The 21,443-nt window shown below is 38.6% G+C and overlaps 1 protein-coding gene across 1 annotated transcript in view; it reads right to left on the bottom strand.

The window, feature by feature from the left end:
• Positions 1 to 21,443, bottom strand: part of OCA2 (OCA2 melanosomal transmembrane protein) — a 182,469-nt gene that overhangs the window by 137,899 nt on the left and 23,127 nt on the right. The window contains exons 2-8 of the mRNA XM_009472559.2: positions 19,724 to 19,822; positions 18,935 to 19,123; positions 15,317 to 15,374; positions 14,366 to 14,438; positions 5,321 to 5,478; positions 2,911 to 2,993; positions 2,406 to 2,559 (exon numbers count right to left, since the gene is read on the bottom strand). Of these exons, the coding sequence (XP_009470834.1) occupies positions 2,406 to 2,559; positions 2,911 to 2,993; positions 5,321 to 5,478; positions 14,366 to 14,438; positions 15,317 to 15,374; positions 18,935 to 19,123; positions 19,724 to 19,822 (814 nt within the window). The remainder of the gene's footprint in view (positions 1 to 2,405; positions 2,560 to 2,910; positions 2,994 to 5,320; positions 5,479 to 14,365; positions 14,439 to 15,316; positions 15,375 to 18,934; positions 19,124 to 19,723; positions 19,823 to 21,443) is intronic.

Below are 21,443 nucleotides of genomic sequence, written 5' to 3'. Positions count from 1 at the left end.
AAGAAACAACACTTAAAATAAATGTCTGAAGAAACAAAGTTCAACAGCTTAATGTGTTTTCTGAAGAACAAGAACATCCTGAGACAGTAAGTAAGACTTCTCCACCAACAAGGACTGGTACTTGACATACATTGACTTCCTAGAAATTTTATGCCAACATAGAGGCAAACAGCTGCCTCAAAGTAGAATTTAGCCTGTGTCTTTACAGTGGTGCAAGTTTGGAGAAGATGACAGTTTGCAGTAAACACACTTCATTTTCCAACTGGAACCTCTTACTTCATCAGCTTTTCCCATCATCTGTATCTGCAGGAGGCAGAAGCTCTTGCAGCCTGTTCTCCTGCATGCTCCCTGGTGACTGAGGTAGCAAAGGGCAAGGGGAGAAGGGAAAGAAAGGATTAAAAGATGAGGACAGTGGGGTTGAGGAGGTTGTGGGCACAAGAGCTACAATTCATGTTTGGGGAAAAGGGCTGTGCAGGAGGAGCAAGACACGCCTTCAGGTGGCTTTTGTGAGTTGTAACAGATAAAATGTTTCCTCTTTCTTCATCATGATAAGAAAATATGTGAAAATATAGCTCTAAAACTTGTTTGGGTGTCCACACTGTCTGAAGTTGAACCTGTATTGTCAATGATAAAAAATAAAACACAGGAAACTAATAAAGACTGATAAAAGATGGGGAGCAGCAACACTGAAAATGAAAATCCATGAGAGATGACTCCTGCAGCAGCACCAATTGATTTCTCTAACAAGGATGACTGCTAATAGAATAGAGAGTGCAATGTGTTGAGAAAGCAAGACTTCAGGCACTAGTTATAAATACTGAATATAAGGTAAGCCACTATTACCTATTCTAACAATATTAACATCCATCTCTTGCAAGAGATCCATGAGGGAACCAAACAACAGCCAGGTTTTGTTTCTATGATAGTTATTTCCAGCTTACATATTTATATTTTAAAATTTACTCTGGTTGTAGTACTTGTCATTCCTAATGATGCTATGGAGAAAATAGCTAACGTCAAGATGCAATAGGTGACTTTCCACATTTTAAAATGTTTACTTATAAGTATCTATTTCTGCCTTTGAATTTGCAGAAATATTTTTTCTGGCAACAACAGAAGTTTTTCCTTGATCTTTTCACAGAAACAATAAGCTAATGAGTTGTTTTAAAGCTTTTACTTAGAAATAACAGGAAAATGCATGCTTTCCTTGGCTTTGCTTTTCAGTTTCAAGCCTTTATTTCCTTTTACACATGAATTGTTCCAAAGCAGCTTTTTAGGATGTAAACATGAAACCACCCTTTACATACACTAAAATCCTCATCTTTTTGCAATTGCTAATGGGTTGCATAGTTGGGTTTTTTTGAAAATAAAAGCTGCATTTAAAAGTATTAAGATTATTTTGGTGCTGTGCTGCGTGTTTACATATATATTTATAGTAAAATCTAGTCCAGTCCTCCTCCACACTTAATAGCTTTTTGTTCATTTATACCTTTATACCTTTTTGCTCATTTATAAAGTACATAGATGCATTTTTAGCTTCATAAATAAATCACCATTGCTGAACAACATAATCTAAATGTCTAAAGCATCTGTCATGTACTGTGCGTCCATTATTGATACTTGATTAGAAAGTGTTCAACTGTCTTACCATTTCCATGGGCAACAGGATGAAAAGCTTAAAATACGCAAGAGATGTGGAAGAAAAATGAGCATGCTTGACATATTTACTATGAAGCACCCTGTAGACTTGATTTGATTCATTTCTCTCTTTCATACTACTGTAAATCAGGTTTGATTCAACTTGGAGAATTGACTGACAGTGTTGGCTGATTTTCATTGGGTTTGGTACCTCAAGGCTTTGGAATGATGTTGCAATATATGTTTAAAATTCCCTGTCCCTTGACTTCTTCATGTTATCTCAGACTCCATTTCCTCTTTAAATAATACAGTAAGAGAATTTCTAAATGTCACTCATTAAAAAGTGTGTTCAGTTTAACCTTTTAAAAGTACGCTAAATTCTTAGCTTGACGTTCTTTAGAGAAGGGAATAACCAAAGCTTTTTTTCTTTTACCTTATCTTAAAAAATAATTAACTTAAAACCAGATTTTCTGCACCTTTTATAACCCAGACTTATTTTCAGTCTCACAGCCAAACTATAATCCCGTTGAAATATTAAAACACTAATAGGTCCTAATAGAAAAATAATATAACTCGCCAAAATCAGTTACAATTCAGACCAATTTCCTCGCACATATCTTATTCATGCTATTAGCAACACTGATGGTACAGGAAGGATTCATATACACATTTTAAAAGTATATTATAAAGCCCAAGAAGGAAACCCTTCCTTGTGCTCCACTTACAGTGTAGGGGAAAAATAAAATCAAAGTATAAAACTGGCTTACTTCCAGTATGATCAGCACGTAGACACCTGCTAAGATGATGGATGCAATTGTTACTTGTGCCTCTATATTTGCATGAAGGTATTGATGCTTCATGGAGAGAGGAACACTTCCAGGCTCCTGTAGGAAAGCTTGAATGTTTATGAAGATGGTGCCTCTGGTGAAAGAAAGAGAAGTTTTGTTTATATCTGGAATGAAATACCACTAATTTTATTTATGCATTAATTTTATATTGAGTACTCATAAATATATATATGTGTTATATCTTTACGATTGCAAGCAACTTTTCAAACATTTTCACTCTATCCCTCTAAATAGCATTGCTTGGAAAGTAACTCAAGTACAAACTAGCCTTGTAAATCCATTTAAAAAACAACAAGAAGTCATCCTATCCTGCCCCTCTGAAACAGGCAGGGACAAATTATTTTTAAAACATTGTGTAGTCCTTCATAGTCAAGCCTATGTAAACTACTACTTCAATGGATCATTTCTCAGTCTCTTAGCCAACCTGTTTGGCATCTGAAAGGTTCTAGCTGTGATGATTTGCTGATTTCTTCTCGAACTTAAGGGTAGAGACCAGTTGTATACCACCTGCAAGAGAGTCATATTTGGCAATATTAATAAAAGACAGTGAATCATAGAATCATATAATCGTCAAGGTTGGAAAAGACATTTAAGATGATCGAGTCCAACTATTATCTTATCATTGCCAAGTCCATCTATACCATGTCCTCGAGCACCACATCTATCCGTTCTTTAAATACCTCCAGGGATGGAGACTCAACCACTTCCCTGGGCAGCCTGTTCCAATGCTTGACTACCCTCTCGGTGAAGAATTTTTTCCTAATGTCTAACCTAAACCTCCCTTGGCGCAGCTTGAGGCCGTTTCCTCTTGTTCTATCACTTGTTACTAGGGAGAAGAGACCGACCCCCACCTCGCTACAACCTCCTTTCAGGTAGTTGTAGAGAGCAATAAGGTCTCCCCTCAGCCTTCTCTTCTGCAGGCTAAACAACCCCAGCTCCCTCAGCCGCTCCTCATAAGACATGTGCTCCAGACCCTTCACCAGCTTTGTTGCCCTTCTCTGGACATGCTCCAGCACCTCAATGTCCTTCTTGCAGTGAGGGGCCCAAAACTGAACACAGTACTCGAGGTGCGGCCTCACTAGTGCCGAATATAGGGGCGCTATCACCTCCCTGGTCCTGCTGGCCACACTATTCCTGATACAGGCCAGGATGCCATTGGCCCTCTTGGCCACCTGAGCACACTGCTGGCTCATGTTAATAAAAGGCAGTGAAAGTGATATGTCTCTGATCTAGGGGTTTATTCCTCTTTGTTCTCTCTCGTGTCCATTTAGGAGAATTTTTTGTGGACAGCGCATAAAACACACCAGCCTAAAGTAATTCCACCTGATTAGGTATGTTACAGGCACTCAGGTTGGAGCAAACTCATCCTCATTCCCTCACTCAATCAATGAAGTGAGAGGGGTGCTCCAGAGAGGGGATGCCAAATCACACCTTGAGTTGACTATAAGGAACATCTCAGGCAGCTAGGCTCAGAGACAACGATATGGTTTGCTCCCAAATACCGCCTGGAAAGAAAACTAACATACATGAGGCACAGACAACGAAAGGCCCAGGAGCAACGTCATACCCTGAGACATTATGAAGAGGACATGGTAGAATTTCAGTAAACAAAATTCCTGTTTGCTGATCTTCTAGCAAAAGAAAGCAAAAAATCTTCCAAAAATAAACACTTTCTGAAACTTTGTCCATTAATACAGACTGATATTCATGCAAGTTTAGCCAAATGTACTCTTTAAATGTAGATATGGATATTATCTCTTTTTTTAAAGAAGAGGAACTTAAAAAAAAAAACTTCAAATTTGGTTAATTGCAGCGTAAGTCCTAAGCCTGTCCTGACCCTGTATGCTGCACGGTGCAGAAAAAAAAGCAGCTTAATCAGCCAGCTTGGAACATCTGGCACAGAGAAACGTCTGAAGAGCATGCCAGCAGGGAAGGCTGATTTGGCTACCTACTCCTTTGGTCATGTCAGGACCACCGCTCGTATGCCAGCAGAGGTGGGCTGCTGCAGCCAACTGTGTGTTGGCTGCCCCACAGCAGCACAAAGGCTGCTTGGGGATCACTGCCAGCAGCACAGGTTACAGCAGCCTCCTCATCACAGGGGTGGGTGGTTTAAGAGAGTATCTGCCATTATGGTATTTTTCGCCATGCCGAGGCAGTGGGACTAATCTTTTGCTGTAGACTGTGAGATTAGGTGTAAGCAGGAATACTGATGGCATTGTTCAGCTATGCTGTCACTGGTAGAGGCAGGCCATCCTGTCATATATACAGAATGGGAGGCAGTTGTTTGTATGTCAATGCTATTTATTAAATGATGAAGATTATTTTTATTTTTCAGTGATATAGAATGACAGGCTGTAAAAGATTCTCTTTCACAGAGTTCTCTGGGAGAGAGCAGCAGGAACTTGTTTCAAACAACATCAACAATGAGAAAGCCCTAAGAGAAATAAAGGCAATAAATGTGACACGTTTGAGAAAATAATTTGCAACAAAATGTGAAAATGTATTTCAGTGAGTGCAAAAAGGCACTTTGCACTTTTTTCTTCCTTCTGAGACAGCTTTTGAAATGTTGCCAATTTTAAACACAAGAACTTCCATGCTAAGTGTCAGTCAAGGGGCATAAGTTTTACAACATTTTAATATATGAAGCTAAAGGAGGTCTTATAAAGACAAAAGAAAATGTAACTTTACTCTTATTAGAATAAGTTTTCTAATGCTGACATTGACACACTTCACAGCAGGGAAAAGCACAACCACTTAATCCACACAATGGTGATGGAAATATAAATGATAAAACACATCACAGAAAAAGTGAAAGAAAATTTGAAGACCATCACCTGCTGCTGGCGTCTCCTCCTTGATCCAGCATCTTCAGTCTGGCTGATTTGTACTGCAATGTATTCCTCTGTTTGCTGATCAACTACATCTGCTACAAATGGGCCTCCTATGTCTAACTTCAACAGAGCAGAATCATGAAAATCGGTCAGATTCATAGCTGTTAATAAAGTTGTTAAGGTGTAAATTTCCAGTAAAAATGAGTATAGGCTGTACAAATTCCAGAAAAAAAAATATAGATTAGTCAACTTATATTGAAAAATACATTTTTCAGCTAAAATGTTTAAGAAGCTATGAAAAGAGCAAAATAGATGTCTACTTCCTCACCAAGTAGCACAGTTTCGGCTGGGTTTCCTAAGGAAACAGGAGTTACGGGTTCAGAACAAATACATCTATCACTAGAAAGTGACTTTTGAGATCACTGGTGCTTTCAGCTGACACTGTAGACGTAGCAAAGCTCCAAAATAGCATATAGAAATGCACAGAGAGGCAGACAAGTAAGGCTCTTTAAGTGCTTGTACTAGATGAAAGTGCATCATTAGCTCAGCAATTTGAACATCACAGAATTTGTACTGGGGAAAACACTGTGGAAGCTCCATCCCTGGGGAAAACTAAACTAGAATCAACATCCTATTCATGCCAGAGGATTTGCTTTTTGGTCAAAATTTTACTCACAATTTTTCAAACATCTGAAAGACATGTTTTCAAGCTCCTCTCGGCTAGAATACTCACAGTCTTTCTCCTCCAGCTCCCTTGTCTACTCTTTCTTTCTCTCTTGGATATCTAGCATGAGGTGTGGTCCAACTACATTCCTAGTCTAATATAATTGAGAAATCAGCCAACCATGATCCACAAATCCATTGGAAGTCTGGCTCTATTAGTCCCAGTACATCTAGGACTATTTAAACTTAGTATTGCGATAGTCCACTTCTGGCACGAAGAGCATTGAGAAAGAAACATCCCTGTGGATTTGGGTAAGAGGAAAGCCTGAGCTTTTAAACAGTTCACAGTCCATTTGTTACTATAATAGAACAATATTGTAATTGTTTTATTCCTATCTGTGACCAGATAGAAACCTAAGGCATCACCAACAAAAAAAAAAATCCTAAGAAGGGAAGAGACTTGATTTTACACATACATGGTCTGTTGAAATCATGCAACTTAATCACATGCTTGAGTATCTCAACTGTTTTAACATCTGACATTTAATTGAGCATACTACAAAGAGTGAATCTGTTGTAAAAAAATGTACAAGATCATACACCTACCGGAAGGATTTTCCTAGAAACATGCTTTGTTGCCCACAGAACTCGGAGATTTTAACAGGAGAATTAAAAGCCCAGTAGAGTTAGAGGGGACTCAGGGCAGTGCTGTGCTGTGCTGTGCCCTGCTTCCCAATGAGCCCCAGTAAGGCCATCCATGGTAGACCAGTCTCTAATGGGGAAAGCTTTGTGACATTATGCAGGGGCCCTTCATCTTTAAAAAAGTTGTTGCATCTGTCCACATTCCCAGCAGGAGAACTGGTTCTAGAAAAGAGACATCTCTCACACTAACCCAAAAAAAGACCCTAGCAGATCCAGTGGCAGGTAAGCAGCCAATGCATTGCAAAGTAATATAAATGTCACCCCACTTAATATGGCAAGCATATGGGTTCACATGCAGTTCATTAAGAATGAACCTCCCAAGCACCTATTTGCTTAAAGGAATCACACAGGAAAGGATAAAAAGATAACCTCAGATGCAACAAATCAGGAGACCACCTCCAGTCAGGAGAATTTACACACACAGCCCTTACCAAGCATAAATATAAATTACAACAGTTCTCTTCTGGTTTGAAGGTTTTTAGTGTGATTTGGCATCACAGTTTTTCTGTGTCCTAATTAATGCATAATATTAGTCTCAACTGGAACTATAGCTATACCTTTAACTAGAGATAGTAATTATACCTTCTAAAAGGCCTGCTGACCTGAAGTCATTAACCCAATGATTTGGGACACCTCTTGACAGTCTGCCTTTTACTAGGAGTGTAGCCAGTAATTTATGTCTTGAAAAGCTTCAGGTGCATATAATTATGGCAGCTTCCTTTAAAGCAATACTTTTAAAATAAATCCTGCAATTACCTAGATGACACATTCAGGAGCTATTATAAAGGATGCTTAAAATTAAAGGGGGAAAATTAAATCTTATTTTCAAGAAGAGCAGTTCCTTCCTTCTTTTCCTATAAAGATAAGGATACGTAAGAAGTTTTTCCATTCCTTTCTGTAGATTTATAAAACCATAAGAAAGTGCCCTAGCAAAACAGCTTGTCCCTTGATTGCAGGTGGAACTGAATATCATTCACCAGTCTGCACTGGGGCTCTGAAATCCCATCAGAGTTATCTTTCTCCAAACAATATTTAGAGACTCTGTCATAATTCCATTGTTAGACTGCAGCAGATCACAGCCTTTATGAAAGACGGAATCAAAATAAACCAGGAGAAAACTTCAGCCACGCTTATATGAATCAAAATGCAATTTTTTTTTATTAAGCTGCTCTTCAGAATATTTTTGTTCTGCCTTATCTTGGTTTTATATCTCCCTTAAATTGCCAAAATATGATTTCCTCTATATTTTAATCATTCAGATGTGACTAACTTTGGGAAAAACTATCTTTTTACTTCTAATATCCCCTTTTTCTCTGCAGCTTAACCACGCTGGGACTTTTTGCCTTTTCTGAACTTTTTTTGTAATGTGGCCACCAGTGTGTGCCTTTAAAGCAAAAAATCTCCCTGAGAAGATTTACGGCAAGAGCTGTTGTTTTTTATTTCACTTCAGCTAAGCTGCCTCATTTTTATGTAGTTCCATTCTTGAAATTATATTATTGCCGTGAATTATCCTGTCAAGGGATTTGGATTTCTGTATGCATTGTGCACCATTACACTGTGGCTGTCTGTATTTACATCTGGCATCAGATTGGGTCCACTGCTCAGAGCTAAACCAAGAGTTGTTTTTACTGATCTCAGTTTTCTGACTAGCTGCTCCTAGAAGATATTGAAGGGTGTGCGAGAGTCACCTCATGTCACTTTTTACTTTTTTTGTAGCTTATGTAGACAACATGATGGAATGGGATGCAGTGGCTAAACATTTAAATTAATATCCATTCACCACAGTTTATACTCCTGTCCTGTGGACATCTGCATCTGAGTTGGTTACTCCCTTAAAATCAGTGAAAAGAGGGTGCTTTTAAGATGGAATTCATTGCTTCATTTTAGACCACCACAGAAAGATGAGGAGTCACTCATGAGAAGCATCAGTTCTATTAACTACAAAGAGAGCCTAGGATGACTAATTCAGGTGTAGCTGAAATGAGTCATTCCCTAAATACCGAGTCCCTGCTCTACCCTCCATCATGCCATTAATTCAGTCTGTACAGGGCCAGCTGAAAAGCCATGATTGACAGAGATTCTGTGTTATATCTGTATGCAGATGGCTGACCTTATGCTTTCTTTAACATCTACTTGTATCACCTACTCTGCCTAATGTAAAACGTACATTGAGAATACTATGTCTATTGATTATTTTTCACCAAGCTGCTGAGGTGCTTGTATACTATTGATCCTGATTTATGACCAGGTCACTCATGCTAGTTTCTCTAGGATATTATCACTTTAAAGAAGGCATTTTGGCTGGATCTTAGCATCTATTTTTACATGTTGTTCTTAACTGGGATTATTTATGCATCATTCCTTGCAGTTTTATCTTTTGATGTCCTATTCCTGTTTGTAGCTTATGAGGTTGTTTTTACACCATCCCTTCACTATATACCAGGTTAAACCACATGCTTTTCTATACCTATTGGTTGCACCATCTGAAGAATGCTCCATAACTTTTTTTTTTTCCTTTTTGGAGTGTCAGCAATCTGGATCCATTTTTGTCTACGTTGGATCCATCCTTTCTCTCTGTGCTCCATCAGTTCTAGAAGTCTTGTGAGTCCTTAATAAACCCTCTTTTCTACAACATTTTCTCAATGAAGCCTTGAGATTCTGCTTCTTTGCCTGCCTCTGCACATGGTCCTGGTCTTCATCCATCTACTTAGCAGCTTGAACATTGCATGCAGGCCAAAATGCTTAGTACGTTTCCAACAGTATCAAACAACATAAATGATTTTTATATGTGTTCTGCAAGGAAAAATGATGGAGAAGTGTCTGACAGTAGAAAACTAGAGTTACAAAATAAAAAAAATTCAAAGGGGAGAAAGAACTAAAGGAATTAGAGAGGCTGTTTCATTCATTAAGTTAATTTATGCTCCTTGGGAGAAGAACCCATTTTAGGACCTCTGTGGAAGCTCAAAAGTCTGCTAAAATCTGACTATATGCTTTGCCTCACAGTCTTTCTTTCTATATATACCTCTGGTTCAGGAAGTGGGAAAGGTGTTTTTCAGTCTCACTAATGGTCACGGCATGATTACAAGTTTTCCTAGTGACCTTTTCTTGCTCCATGATTAACACAGTTACACCAATCATTCAAACTCATGCAACTTCAGCAAGGAATTTGATAATAAGGTCAGCACATTTACCCATCTTATGTCTGTTCGGTTTAGAGCCTCCCCATCAACTTCGATACGTGGAATTGTTCTAAATAGTTCCACTGAATCCAAAGTGAAATGAGAAACCTAGCCTATGATGTAAATTTCCACACATTGTTATTGAGATACATCTTCTACTTTCTGAATTTGAGATCTTAATCCTGGACAGGATGTGATGAAATCTCTCAGAGCTATTGAGGAGGGAGGTAAGTCAGTGAAAATGACTGCTGACTACTCGTTTTGATATCTCTGGTTTTGTCTGATTTGGACTGACTGGAGACCCGTTCAGCCATGCCTTGAGATGATATATTTTCATTAAGTTTTATTTTGCACATAAAGAACAAGTGAGTAAGGAACCCTTCACACTGGGTGCTGTACAAATATATACCTTGCAAAATGTCAGCTGACATTTACTGAGGAGATATCAAACATTTAAAACAAACGATCAGATCAGGAGACTGAAAGGCTTTAAAATATATTTATTGCAGTGCAAGATCCTTGCCCAGACTCAGAAAGAATTCACAATCCACTCCCTAGCTATTATCAGATTTCAGGTCCAAGAGAAGGAAGTTCTGACAATCAGTCTGAAAAAGGAAAATGAAATTGCTTCACCTAGACTGATCTAACTTTCCCTCACCTATAACAGGAACTGGCACAAGTGCAGAGGTTCAGAGGGAAGCAAACAATATTGTTACCAAAACACTTGTCAGGGACAGAGTAAAGATGGAAATTCACAGCTCAATGAGGTAGGTGTGAGATCCGTTGCACAGAAATGCACTGGAAGAAGATTTACCTTTTCTTGTAAAAAGAAAATATTTCTGCTATTGAGAAGTGTAGAAATAGCAATAATTGTATCAGGTACAGTGAAAGAAAAGAAGGCACTGTGTGAGGAAGACAGACACTTCTTTAAATGACTCCAAGGTTTGATTGCATAATTCCTTAATAGCATCCATGAATCCCCATTACTTTTTAATTTCATAAAGCCTAGCTCAATTCAAAAAGTTAGTGCACAGTTCTGCTCCAGCTGTCCCCTATTGCTGGAGAAAAATTTAAAATTCTGCCTAGATCAGGGCAGAAGTTATTAGAAACAAAGGAACAAACACAGAGCATATTTAGCATTTCAGAAGATTCTTCAGGTCTGAAAACCTATGTAAGTTGTGGAGAAGAACAAGAATATTTCTCATTCACTCTTTGGTCAACCAGTTAATGGAGAGAAGTTACCTGAAGGTTTGAATGGCCAAACAGTTACAGAAAATAAAAATGTTCATGTCCTAGAGTAGGTACATGTAACTAAACTAAGAAATGCTGGAATTTATTCAGACTCTATATCTCTTCTATTTTTACAACCTGCTTTCCAAAGGCACATCATCTTACTAATTATTGATGCTCCCCACTTAACACACAGCCTTTGAGCAAAAGATCTGAAAATGCTTCACACATTTACATCAATAGGGCTATTGAATCTTGCTTCCTGCAGAAAAGGGTCCTCTAGCCAGGCTTCAGTATAAACTTACTTCTTCCTGGTATTAGAGAGCTGACTGTTAGAATTCATAAGCCAATAAATCCCAAGTGTTGTCAAAAAGGAACAATATTACCACTATTTTGAAAAATGATACTAAATCCACTGAATTTGTATCTGGTGCTGATAGGGAAATCAGTATTTAAAAAAAAAAAAAAAAAAAACCCACAAAAAAACACCCCAACCTTACAGACTCAAAAAGCTTTTGTTAATTCATGGGAGGCAAGATGTTGTTTTCAGAAACTGCAGCCAACACACCTCAGTGCTATGTGTCACGTTTGTACCCATGCAGATGGGCAAAGCAAAGGGAGATACAAGTGGGCTAATAAAAAAGAAGATAATGGGAAGAAAAACAGCTAGAGTAAATCCAAACAAGAGATAAGGGTATAGAAACATAAACAAATGGGAACTAGAGCAAGTAGAAAAGTACCAAAGGGATGCAATATGAAAAGCAGGTCACCCCCACGCCAGCTGATGCGGGTCTCTCCCACCACCAGAGACAGAAAGTCCTGCCTCTGAGCAAGCGTGAGATCTAATGGGCATGACAGAACAACCACAGATATCTAAGTAACACAAGGATGACAAAGGATATGAAGTCCAAAAGGGATCACTCGATGTGGTTTTTAAAAATATTTCAACTTTGGTTTGATTTTTCTAGTGTGTGCAGTCACATTGTATGCATGAGCACACATCCATAACACACATATCAATGTGCATGGGCATTTCTGGAAAGAAATAGAAATGAGAGGAAGGAATTTAAAAAAAAAAAGTGTATAGTGGTTAGTACCCATTCAATATTTCTTAACAGCTTTTGACACATAAGCAAGAGGTAAAGAGTGTTCATTTGCATAATTTGGCATCATATGAGCTGAGAGACTTATTTTCCACCCAAAGCAGTCTCATATAATAACGTCTAAGGGTTTTGTGACAAGGACTACTGCAGTACACCTGCCAGCCTACCATGAAATTCTTGGAGACATTCAGAGAGTAGCGCCTAACATCCACTGAGAATACCGCGGTCTGTTAGCCAGCACAAATCGCGTCTTCAGCACTGCTGTGTGAATGCTTAACGCTATCCAAGCCTAGCCAAAAAGGTGAATACTTTCTTCACTACGCAACACAGAGGAAGACAACCACGTGAACTTACTTCTGTGCAAAAGAAGACTGGCAGCAATGGTGAGATGACATTAAGAATTGCTCGTGCCTTTTCCAAAATTCATTTAGAAATGCAATCTTTCTCCTTGACCCTTTTGCTTGAATTACCATGTCACCTTGAAAACAAAGCATGGTTTTGCTGGATTGCTTGCCTCTCACTTATTTTTCCCCAGCTCAGTGACCTCAGGTAGGAATGCAGGTACAGAACATCCAGTTTTCAACACACACAACACAAACTAAGAAGCTTCAGCTCCAGGTTTGCCAAGTAAGAAAGGGAAATGCTGTCTTCTGACTGTCTGATGGCTATTTGGTTCAAAGCATCCTGACATGATAGGTAAAATGTGAAATATGGGAACACTTGTTTGTACTCAAAACCCAGTCCCTCCAGCACTTCCCTGAAACAAGCAAAAGGAATAACTGTCAACGAGTACAAGGCAGCAGCTATGGTTCCAACCCAAAATCCGTGGAAAGAGAGCAAATACCTCAAGTTATGCTATGACAGTAGACTAAAACTTGAACTCAAAGACTTGCTGCCAATACACCCTCCTTCGGTGAACTGGGTCATGACTGCCTTGGTGCTGTTTGAGACCACACATATATAGGAGCTTCCAACAACAGTTTCAAGGAGGACAAAAATATTTATGTGAACAGGATACTGATGGGAGCTTACAGTTGAAATTGTCACTGGTTCTACTAAATGTTCACTTGCTTTCTTCCAAAAAGCAATCTCAACTTTTAATTAGAAATGGTCCTCAAGCACTAACCTTTTCTTTTACCCTACTAATTGTTGTGGTATATTTTGTCATTATTGGCAACAGTAAGAATACTAATAACCAAATCTATTTAAAATGGATTCTCCCTGATCACAGCTATGAAACTACCCAGTTAAATAGAAAAAATCAGCATTTCAAAAATTAAATCCTATTGCACCTTTTCAAAACAAGACACATGCCAGGAGCTTGTGAAATATATCTATAGGGGAATCATCCTCTAACACTAGTGAAATAAGAGCCAAGCAGATTGGGGACCAGACTGATTAAACGAGAAATATAGTGGGAACAAGAGATGTAATTTATTTACAAAAGTTTTTGTTCATTTACTAACTGAATGCTCATCCCTGAAAGACTTTTCACATTCAGGTCTGCATTCACCTGCGATGAATCATTTTTATTTTGGGTTATTCTATTGCTTGTTCTTTTGAACAGTTTCTTGGCAATCTGTGGACTTAAATTCACTACTGAGCAATTTGGCATGGAAAATTTGTAAAGGAATCTGCACCTCCACTGAAAAATATTTACAGATGCACAAAGCCATACATACGGCTGGGCTAAGCTGTTCTGGAAACATATCCATGAATTACCTCATGTCTTGCTTTTGAAGGAGTTCGCTGGGTAGCATCATGGTCCAAGTATACACTACAAATATGTTACAGATAACAGTATACAAATGGCCTGGGGTGTAGCTGCTGCAGCTGGGTGATTGTTCTAGCCATGGTCCCAGCTATTTGCTGGGCCTTTATCCCACTGGCTCTACAACCCAATTCCACACTCTTGGCTTCATGCAAAGACTGGACACAGGGACTTCATGGACACCACAAGGTGCCCCAGACAGGCACCATTCAATATGACTTGGCTAGGGAGCATGACTGTGGCCTGCATCAAAGGACATTTCTACATGGAGCCCAGGCTCTGAGGACACTCAGTCCTCTCAGGGTGTAAGACAGAAAACACCCACCCATTCAACCAGTTTATCAATGAAACTTCAGTTCTGTTTTGGGTTTTTTTTTTTTTTTCAATGAAAGAAGGATACAGAAACTTTCCAGAGGTGACACAGCCAACATCTGCCAGGACACACCTTGATCTGGATAAATGCTAAATAAAACCTAGGGCAAGGATAAAAACCAAACATTCATTAATAACACAAAAACTGAAAAATACCTGCTAAGCCTATCTCAAATACTTAAAGACGACTCTTTTTAACTGTACATTAAATTGTAAGATTGCTTTTTCAAGTATGTTTCCAACACAGCTGAAAAGCAGCCCTGGGATACTTAACAAGGATGACTAACATTCCTTCAGTAAACTTACTTCCAAAGTCACATATTCAACATATTTTATCCAAGTGTCTCTTAGGACAGAGTTGTAATCTTAAGGATCTATCTGGAAAGCAACATCCACATCTGAGGAAATACAGTGTCTTCTGTTTTGTCTCTGATACAGAAACCCCACTAGCCAAAAAAGGGTTCCTCACAGCAACTAAAAGGAAAAACTCCAACTTTTTGAAATGTTTCTCAAGTCTTGCAGTCTAAGATTCTGCTGATTTTGAAGATTTTGGTAGCAGAGGGCAGCACTCTGGCAGCCCCAGTAGGGAGTCGCCTGCCTCCTCATAGCCTTCTGCCTTTCACACCATGGAGTGCTGTGATTGCTGGTGCACCCTCCCTGGCATGGTTTTTCCTGTGAACAATCCCCAGGTGTTAACCAATATCTAAAGACTCATCCTACATTCAACAAGGAACCATTAAGGACATACAAATTTGAGTTTAAGCTTTCTCCTCAAACTCAACTGCCTACCCTACCACATTGTCCAGGGTGGTGGCCAGTGCACTGAACAGTGGTCTGATTAGGCATAAGACCCTGCACAGTATTTTCACTTTTTGCCTTGCGAAATTTTTTTATTAGCTAAGACCAAATATCACATCTCATTTTGAACTAATTCTAAGGAATTGGGGCAGGAGGGGAGGGGTGTTAATTCAATACTTACAGAGCAAACAACTACAAAGACAAAAAGGCCTGAAACTTTTAGGAATTTTAGACAGCATCTGAAACATAAGAAACATGTATTTACTATATGGCTAGTTTAAAACAAATCTCTTTTCTCTTAATAGCTCTGACATTTCAGAAGCATCATGATGAGCACTCATGGGTGATAATATACCAAGTCAGACTATGGACACCACTACATGGGGTCAGCAGAGGCTTGGGAAGCCTTGGTGAGTATAAGGGCCTCCTGGCCCAGGTCTGCTGCCAGCCGGGTCTCATTACACAGGAAGGAGGTTTTACCCCTCAGGCTGCAGCATGAGCTGGTGCTGGGACCTGGAGCCACTTTTCTGCTGCCGCTGCCGGCTCCCAACAGACCCAGAGCCCCATCAGCTCACCCTGGTCTCTCCCAGGGAGGCAAAGAAGCATTGCAAACACAGGGAGGTGGCACAGCTGAGCAGAAAGCAGAGTGTTGCATAGAGGGTTGGTGTCACAAATGACCTCCTCAAAACTGGACTTCTGATATACATCCTGAAAGGTGTTGGGAAAAGACAGTTTTAAGATGAGAACAAGCTTTAAGAATCTGCCGGTTCTAATAGCGTCTCTTTAAACCAAATATACTTCATGAGCATCTCTAAATAAACCAGCTAGCAAATTATTTCTTTTTTCTGTAGCACACCTGCACCCTTTGAAGGAATGCCCAGTTCTGGAGATCTGATGCCATCAAATTTTCTGAAGTGTCAGAGCTTACTACTGAGTGGGTTAAGCAAGAATAACTCCAAATTAAAATATGGATGTTGAAAATGCATGCTCTCGAGTAAGAAATCTTAAGATCAAGCACTTTTGAATTACCATTTTTTTATCTTACCATACAAGGCAACTCTTTAATTATTTTCTTGCTGCCCATCAGTATGTTACACAAATGTCTTAATTTCCAGAAGTCTTTTTGGTGAATTGCCCTTATTACATCTTTTCATTAATTGAAGACATTGATGTTCTTATTCCATTTTTTCAAAAGTAAACATTCAAACATTGCTTTTCTGACAGAATGACAAATGTAAGGTTTGATTTAAGCCTGATGACACGCAACAAGGAAAAAATTTCAAGTTACTAGGATAATTAGTTGGTAAGGGAACAGTGCAATAAATAGCCACATTGACAGGTACTATAGAACAAAATATTAAAGCAGAGTAGTCTGAAAAGAGTCAGAAATAAATTTTAATCACAGTGGAAATGAGTCCCTAAATCAAGTTCATTGACTGAAAACAGAATGAGTGATTGGAGACCCATTTTTTAGAGACATTGTTTTCTAAAGATCTCTTCCTCTTTAGAATTCTCCAAAGAGGCAGGAAAAAAAAAAAAAAAAAACAACAAAAAACCAGCAGCTAATAAAAATATGTTGCCACAGACAAACTGGTCCAAAGGGGTTACAATATCCTATGAAATATAAGTGGTAGCAACTTTATGCAAACTTTACACAGTATAGAAATCTAGAGAAGGGAGAGGAGTAGGGGAAGCCAGCTACGTGGCTTCTTCCAAAAATGCCAGGTAGCCCTGCTCTAAGAAAAAACAAAGTGGCAAAGAGGGGGAAGAGGATAATAAAGGCTTGAAAAGAGAGGAATGACAACAAAAGCCATTATCAGCAACTCACAACTGATAACTTCTTCTGGTATTGTGTGATTTATGGAAAATGCCTACTGCCAGCTTAGTCATGTATCCTCTATTCTACTTGCCTATTCTCCCCATCTCTACATTACAGTTCTATTTTGGTATTTTTGAGAATTTGTTATGTTATGAATTATTAAAGCCCAGTCCAGATTGGTTTAGTTTTAATGTACTTGATATTTTCTGTTTGCAATTCCAAATTCTCATTTCTAGTAGTAATAATACAAATTATTATTGAAAAAAGAAACATCAATAACGATTTTAAGACACAAGAGAAATCAAAAAGCATTAATTAAGCCTTTATAAATTCATAACCACTTGTCTGTAAATAACAAACTCATCTAAAGGAGCTGGCAAGATATAATACAAAAGCTTTTGGAAATGGTTATTTTATTAAACTAGAATTTAGAACGCTCTTTTCCTCCCATCTGTTTTGGTTTTTTTCATGGCATTTTGTATTAGGGAAGCAGCGTTTTTAACGGCTTACAGTTGAGAAGTGATCAGCCTTTGACTCACCTGCGGTTTGCAATCTGTCTCTTCCTGCAGCGCTAATCTGGCACAATGATGCAAGTACAAACCCCGTGCCAAATCCTGCACTGATATATGCCTCCAGCGCAATCCTATTTGACTTCAGTGGGAAATGCATGGAGTATAAATCTATGAAGGATTTCACCCCCTGTTCTAAACAAAATGATTTTTAGTCTGATCTGCATGTGGTGTCGGGCAGTTTAGCACCATTTATTATCTCAGCAGCATTATGCTGATTTATGACAGCCAAGGAGTTGGCCCCACATGTACAACCCACACTATAGCAATGAAAATATTTCACAGGAAGTTCTGCCAGAGAAATGCACCACTCCCCAGATTATAAAGCTACACTGGATTGGAAACAATGGATTCTACACTCCCACTCAATGCCTTTGTTCCACCAAATACCAGGGAAAGCTACCGCAAGCATGAAGAAAGACGCCTGCCAAACTTCTTCACATCTGCTCATACTGCACTAATTGCAGCCATTGAAATTCTCCTGCTCTGTTTGTTCAGCAGCAGTGCAGGAGAGTGGCACTCCACACAATACCATACACACGATGAAAGGAGGAAAACAATTGTGAAGTGATGAGCTAAGACAATGTACAGATTGGGAAAAGAAGCGTGGAAATCTCTTTGGAAAGACTCCGTGGATCAACATGGAGATGCAGACGTGCAGTGCTGGGCTCCATGCAAATCTGCAGAGCAGAGGTCAAACCAAGCTAGTAAAAATTGTTGAAATTCTGGAAGGGGCAGGAAGAATTAGTATCCAAGATTAAAGGGTTTGCTAGTTAAATCCCAGGCAAAAATATCCTGAGAAAATTTGAACTGAAGCTCTTATCACATTGGTATCTTTTAATATATTAGCAGATTTAGTTTCCTCCGTGCCTAAATGAGGTGAAAGACTACTTTGAGGTAAAGAGTGAAATATATTAATGTACTTAAAGAGAGAAAAATGTTCAGTTAGATTTTGCATTGTGTATATGTGAAAATCTACTATAATGACTACAGAAAGATTGTTAGATACATATTTTAATTGAAGGAACTATTTCATAAAAGCAACACAACACTTAAGAATAAAGCTGTGGAATCAGCCAAGGGGCTTTTAAGAAATGGTTTCAAAAAATGTTAAAAGCAATATAGAAGGTATTTATTAACAAATTTAGAATAGGTGCTATGATTGATGCTTGTAAGAACAAGGGGCTACTGATCATTAAGTAGAGGCTGTAATCAATTTCATCAGGGTTCATTTATAAATTATCAATGGCAAGATACAGCCTAAATATGGGGTGTTATTTTATTCATTTGCAGAAAATAAGTAATTTTCTAGATATCTATACTTAAAAACTAACGCCTGCAGAAATTAAAAAAAATAAAAAAATAAAAAAAAAGAATGGACAAAGAAAGAAATGAATGTTTGAATTCAGACCTCATCTTTGATAAATTGAACTTGACAGGGAGATTATCCAAGATTTCATATTTCTCAGAAGAAGCAGATCTGGACCAACTTGTAATTTCACTTCCCAGATGAAACCTTTGCTCAAATTCTGCAGAGCTGTTGTCCCATGAATCATCATCTGTGGTAAAATCTGGATTACGAAGAACCATGCACTGCAACCTGCCACACATTTTCAGTAAACATAATAAAACAAAACAGTGGTTTATTTCCATAGATAGTAGATGCAACTGACCTTGCATATCCTTAGGTTCACTGTGACAGATTTTAACAGAAAAATTCATAGAAAGAGACTTATTCAGTACAGACTGAGCTCCCCTTGGTGGCACAGCTGGGTAGACTGGGGAGGAAAAACAAAGACCCCATGACATTTAGGAGCACCTGGGAGAACCACCTCTCTGATGCACCAGGCAGATGTACCTCAGGATTTGGTCCCCGCATAGGGACCCTGCCTATAGCTCTGCTGTGTCTTCCAGTGCAGTTGATGTAGCACCACATGGAGGAAATGAGAGCACATGACCTGCAGTTGCCTGTCCTTAGGGCTCTCTAATCACCCTGACTTCAGATCTTACATCCTTCCCTTCCCCATTTACAGCCCCTTCTTTCCACTCAAGCTCCTCCAGAGTAATTCTCTGCTCACAACCCCTGCCATTCACTTTATTTCCCAGCAGGTTTGATGTCAGGATATAAGAAAGAGCCATGCACAATTAAATAGAAGAGAGTTTAGAAAAAAATATTTTGAGCAAAATGAAAGTAACTCACCCATTTTCCTCTGAGGAAACCTTCAGTAGTGGTGTCTTCTCTGTAAAGCCAGTATTTTTTGACCTTGAGCTGAACAATCTGGAAAATTTGAAGGGATATCTTTAAAGAGGAGAAAAAAAAAAAAAAAAAGTCAGTCTGCAGTACAATGATTCACTACAGTTCTACAGAATATTTTGCTGCAAGTGCATCTAACTACTTAAATATTCTTTAAGAATAGCATTCACCTAAATTAAGGTTTTCGTTAAGTTTGAACTAGTCATGGTAGTTATTTCCTTATAGTCATGGAGGACCCTACTGCATAAAATAAGAGAAATTTATCTTACCCTAAAAGTCACATCTAAAATAGTCAATTAAATTCCCTCTGAATGCCAGAAGAGCAATAGATACCTAACTCACACTCACATGCTTATATTTTAGTCACCTAAATTTACAGTGGAACAACTGCACTGTAATATTAGTGAGGCAAAATTCTTAAGATAAATAATTCATATATTCACATAAATTCACATTAATATACTTCATAAAACATAAAATAATAGGATAATTTCTGTCCCATAAATGTCATTTGAGACATGGATCACCAGAAATCTATTAATCTTTACAACAACCTCAGCACCCTTCGTATTAGGGAAGAAAGCTTTATCTGAAGTACAAGTACTTCATTCCTTCAGCACAATCCCTTCCAAAGAGTTTCTGTTAAGTCTTGGTCCTGGTGCTGCAGATAATTAACAGAGAGTAAGCTACCTCTTGCCATATTGCATCTTAAGCATTTTTAGGAAATCTTTCGCTAAAATTTAAATCCCAGAGCTTAAGAAACAGCTGAAGAGAATCAAGCACAATCACAGGGGTCTAGCTTTGGGGCAGGCTTCTGCAAGAGGTTAAATAATTCAGCCATTTAGAGCACTCTCCAAGACTTGGCTCTTCCAGAGACATTTCTCATCAAAACCATTATTCAGACATGCTCAGATTTATTCCATTCAAAACTGAAGGCACCCACCACCAGAAAGTCCCAAAGAAGTCTGCTAGACATATAGTCAATAAGCAGATCTCATTACTCCCAGAGACACTTAGAGGAAACCTAAAATGTCTTCTGCTGTTGCTGGACTGTGAGGGGAAAGAAATTATAAAATCATAGACAACTAAATAAATATACAAACGTGACTGGTAAGTCAATCTTCTAAAAATAAGGTTAGTCCAAAAAGAAGGATCTGTGTGTTTAACTTTATAACACAATGGAAGACAGTGGAATTTCTTGCAATTTGTAAAGGTACGCATGAACTCAGATTTTGCAAAATTAAAACCTCCAGTTAATGCTTCAACTTGCTTGTTTAGCTGTGTTATCATTCAGAAGCCATGCTAGGTGTGGAGCAGCTGGATATGGTTATTTCAGCCTTGAGTGGCCACAATGCTCATTCAAACTGTGCTGTAAGCACCGTATTTGCAGTCTCAACAGAAGAGAATGAATGAGTTAGAGAGATGGAATTACCCAGTACCTCGGGTCAAATGTTGGGCAGATTACAATTCAGGTGCTACATTGCACTGACAGTTCATCTGTGAAGAGATGATTGCATACTCTGAAGCTATCGAAGTGCTTCCTTTTTTAAATAAGAGAATATAATTCACACAACAAGTTTAAGTGGAGAAATTCTGGTATTTTGAAGCAAGTGTTATTCTAATCTCATCATAGCCTTAGATGAAAAAGATTACCTAGAGCTTTTAC

This window comes from Nipponia nippon, unplaced genomic scaffold, assembly GCF_047370975.1.
Source record: "Nipponia nippon isolate SJK-2023a ecotype South Korea unplaced genomic scaffold, ASM4737097v1 scaffold_2, whole genome shotgun sequence".
NCBI classification, from domain to species: domain Eukaryota; kingdom Metazoa; phylum Chordata; class Aves; order Pelecaniformes; family Threskiornithidae; genus Nipponia; species Nipponia nippon.
Note: the sequence above shows the minus strand (reverse complement) of the source record. Positions and strands in the feature narration are given on the sequence as shown.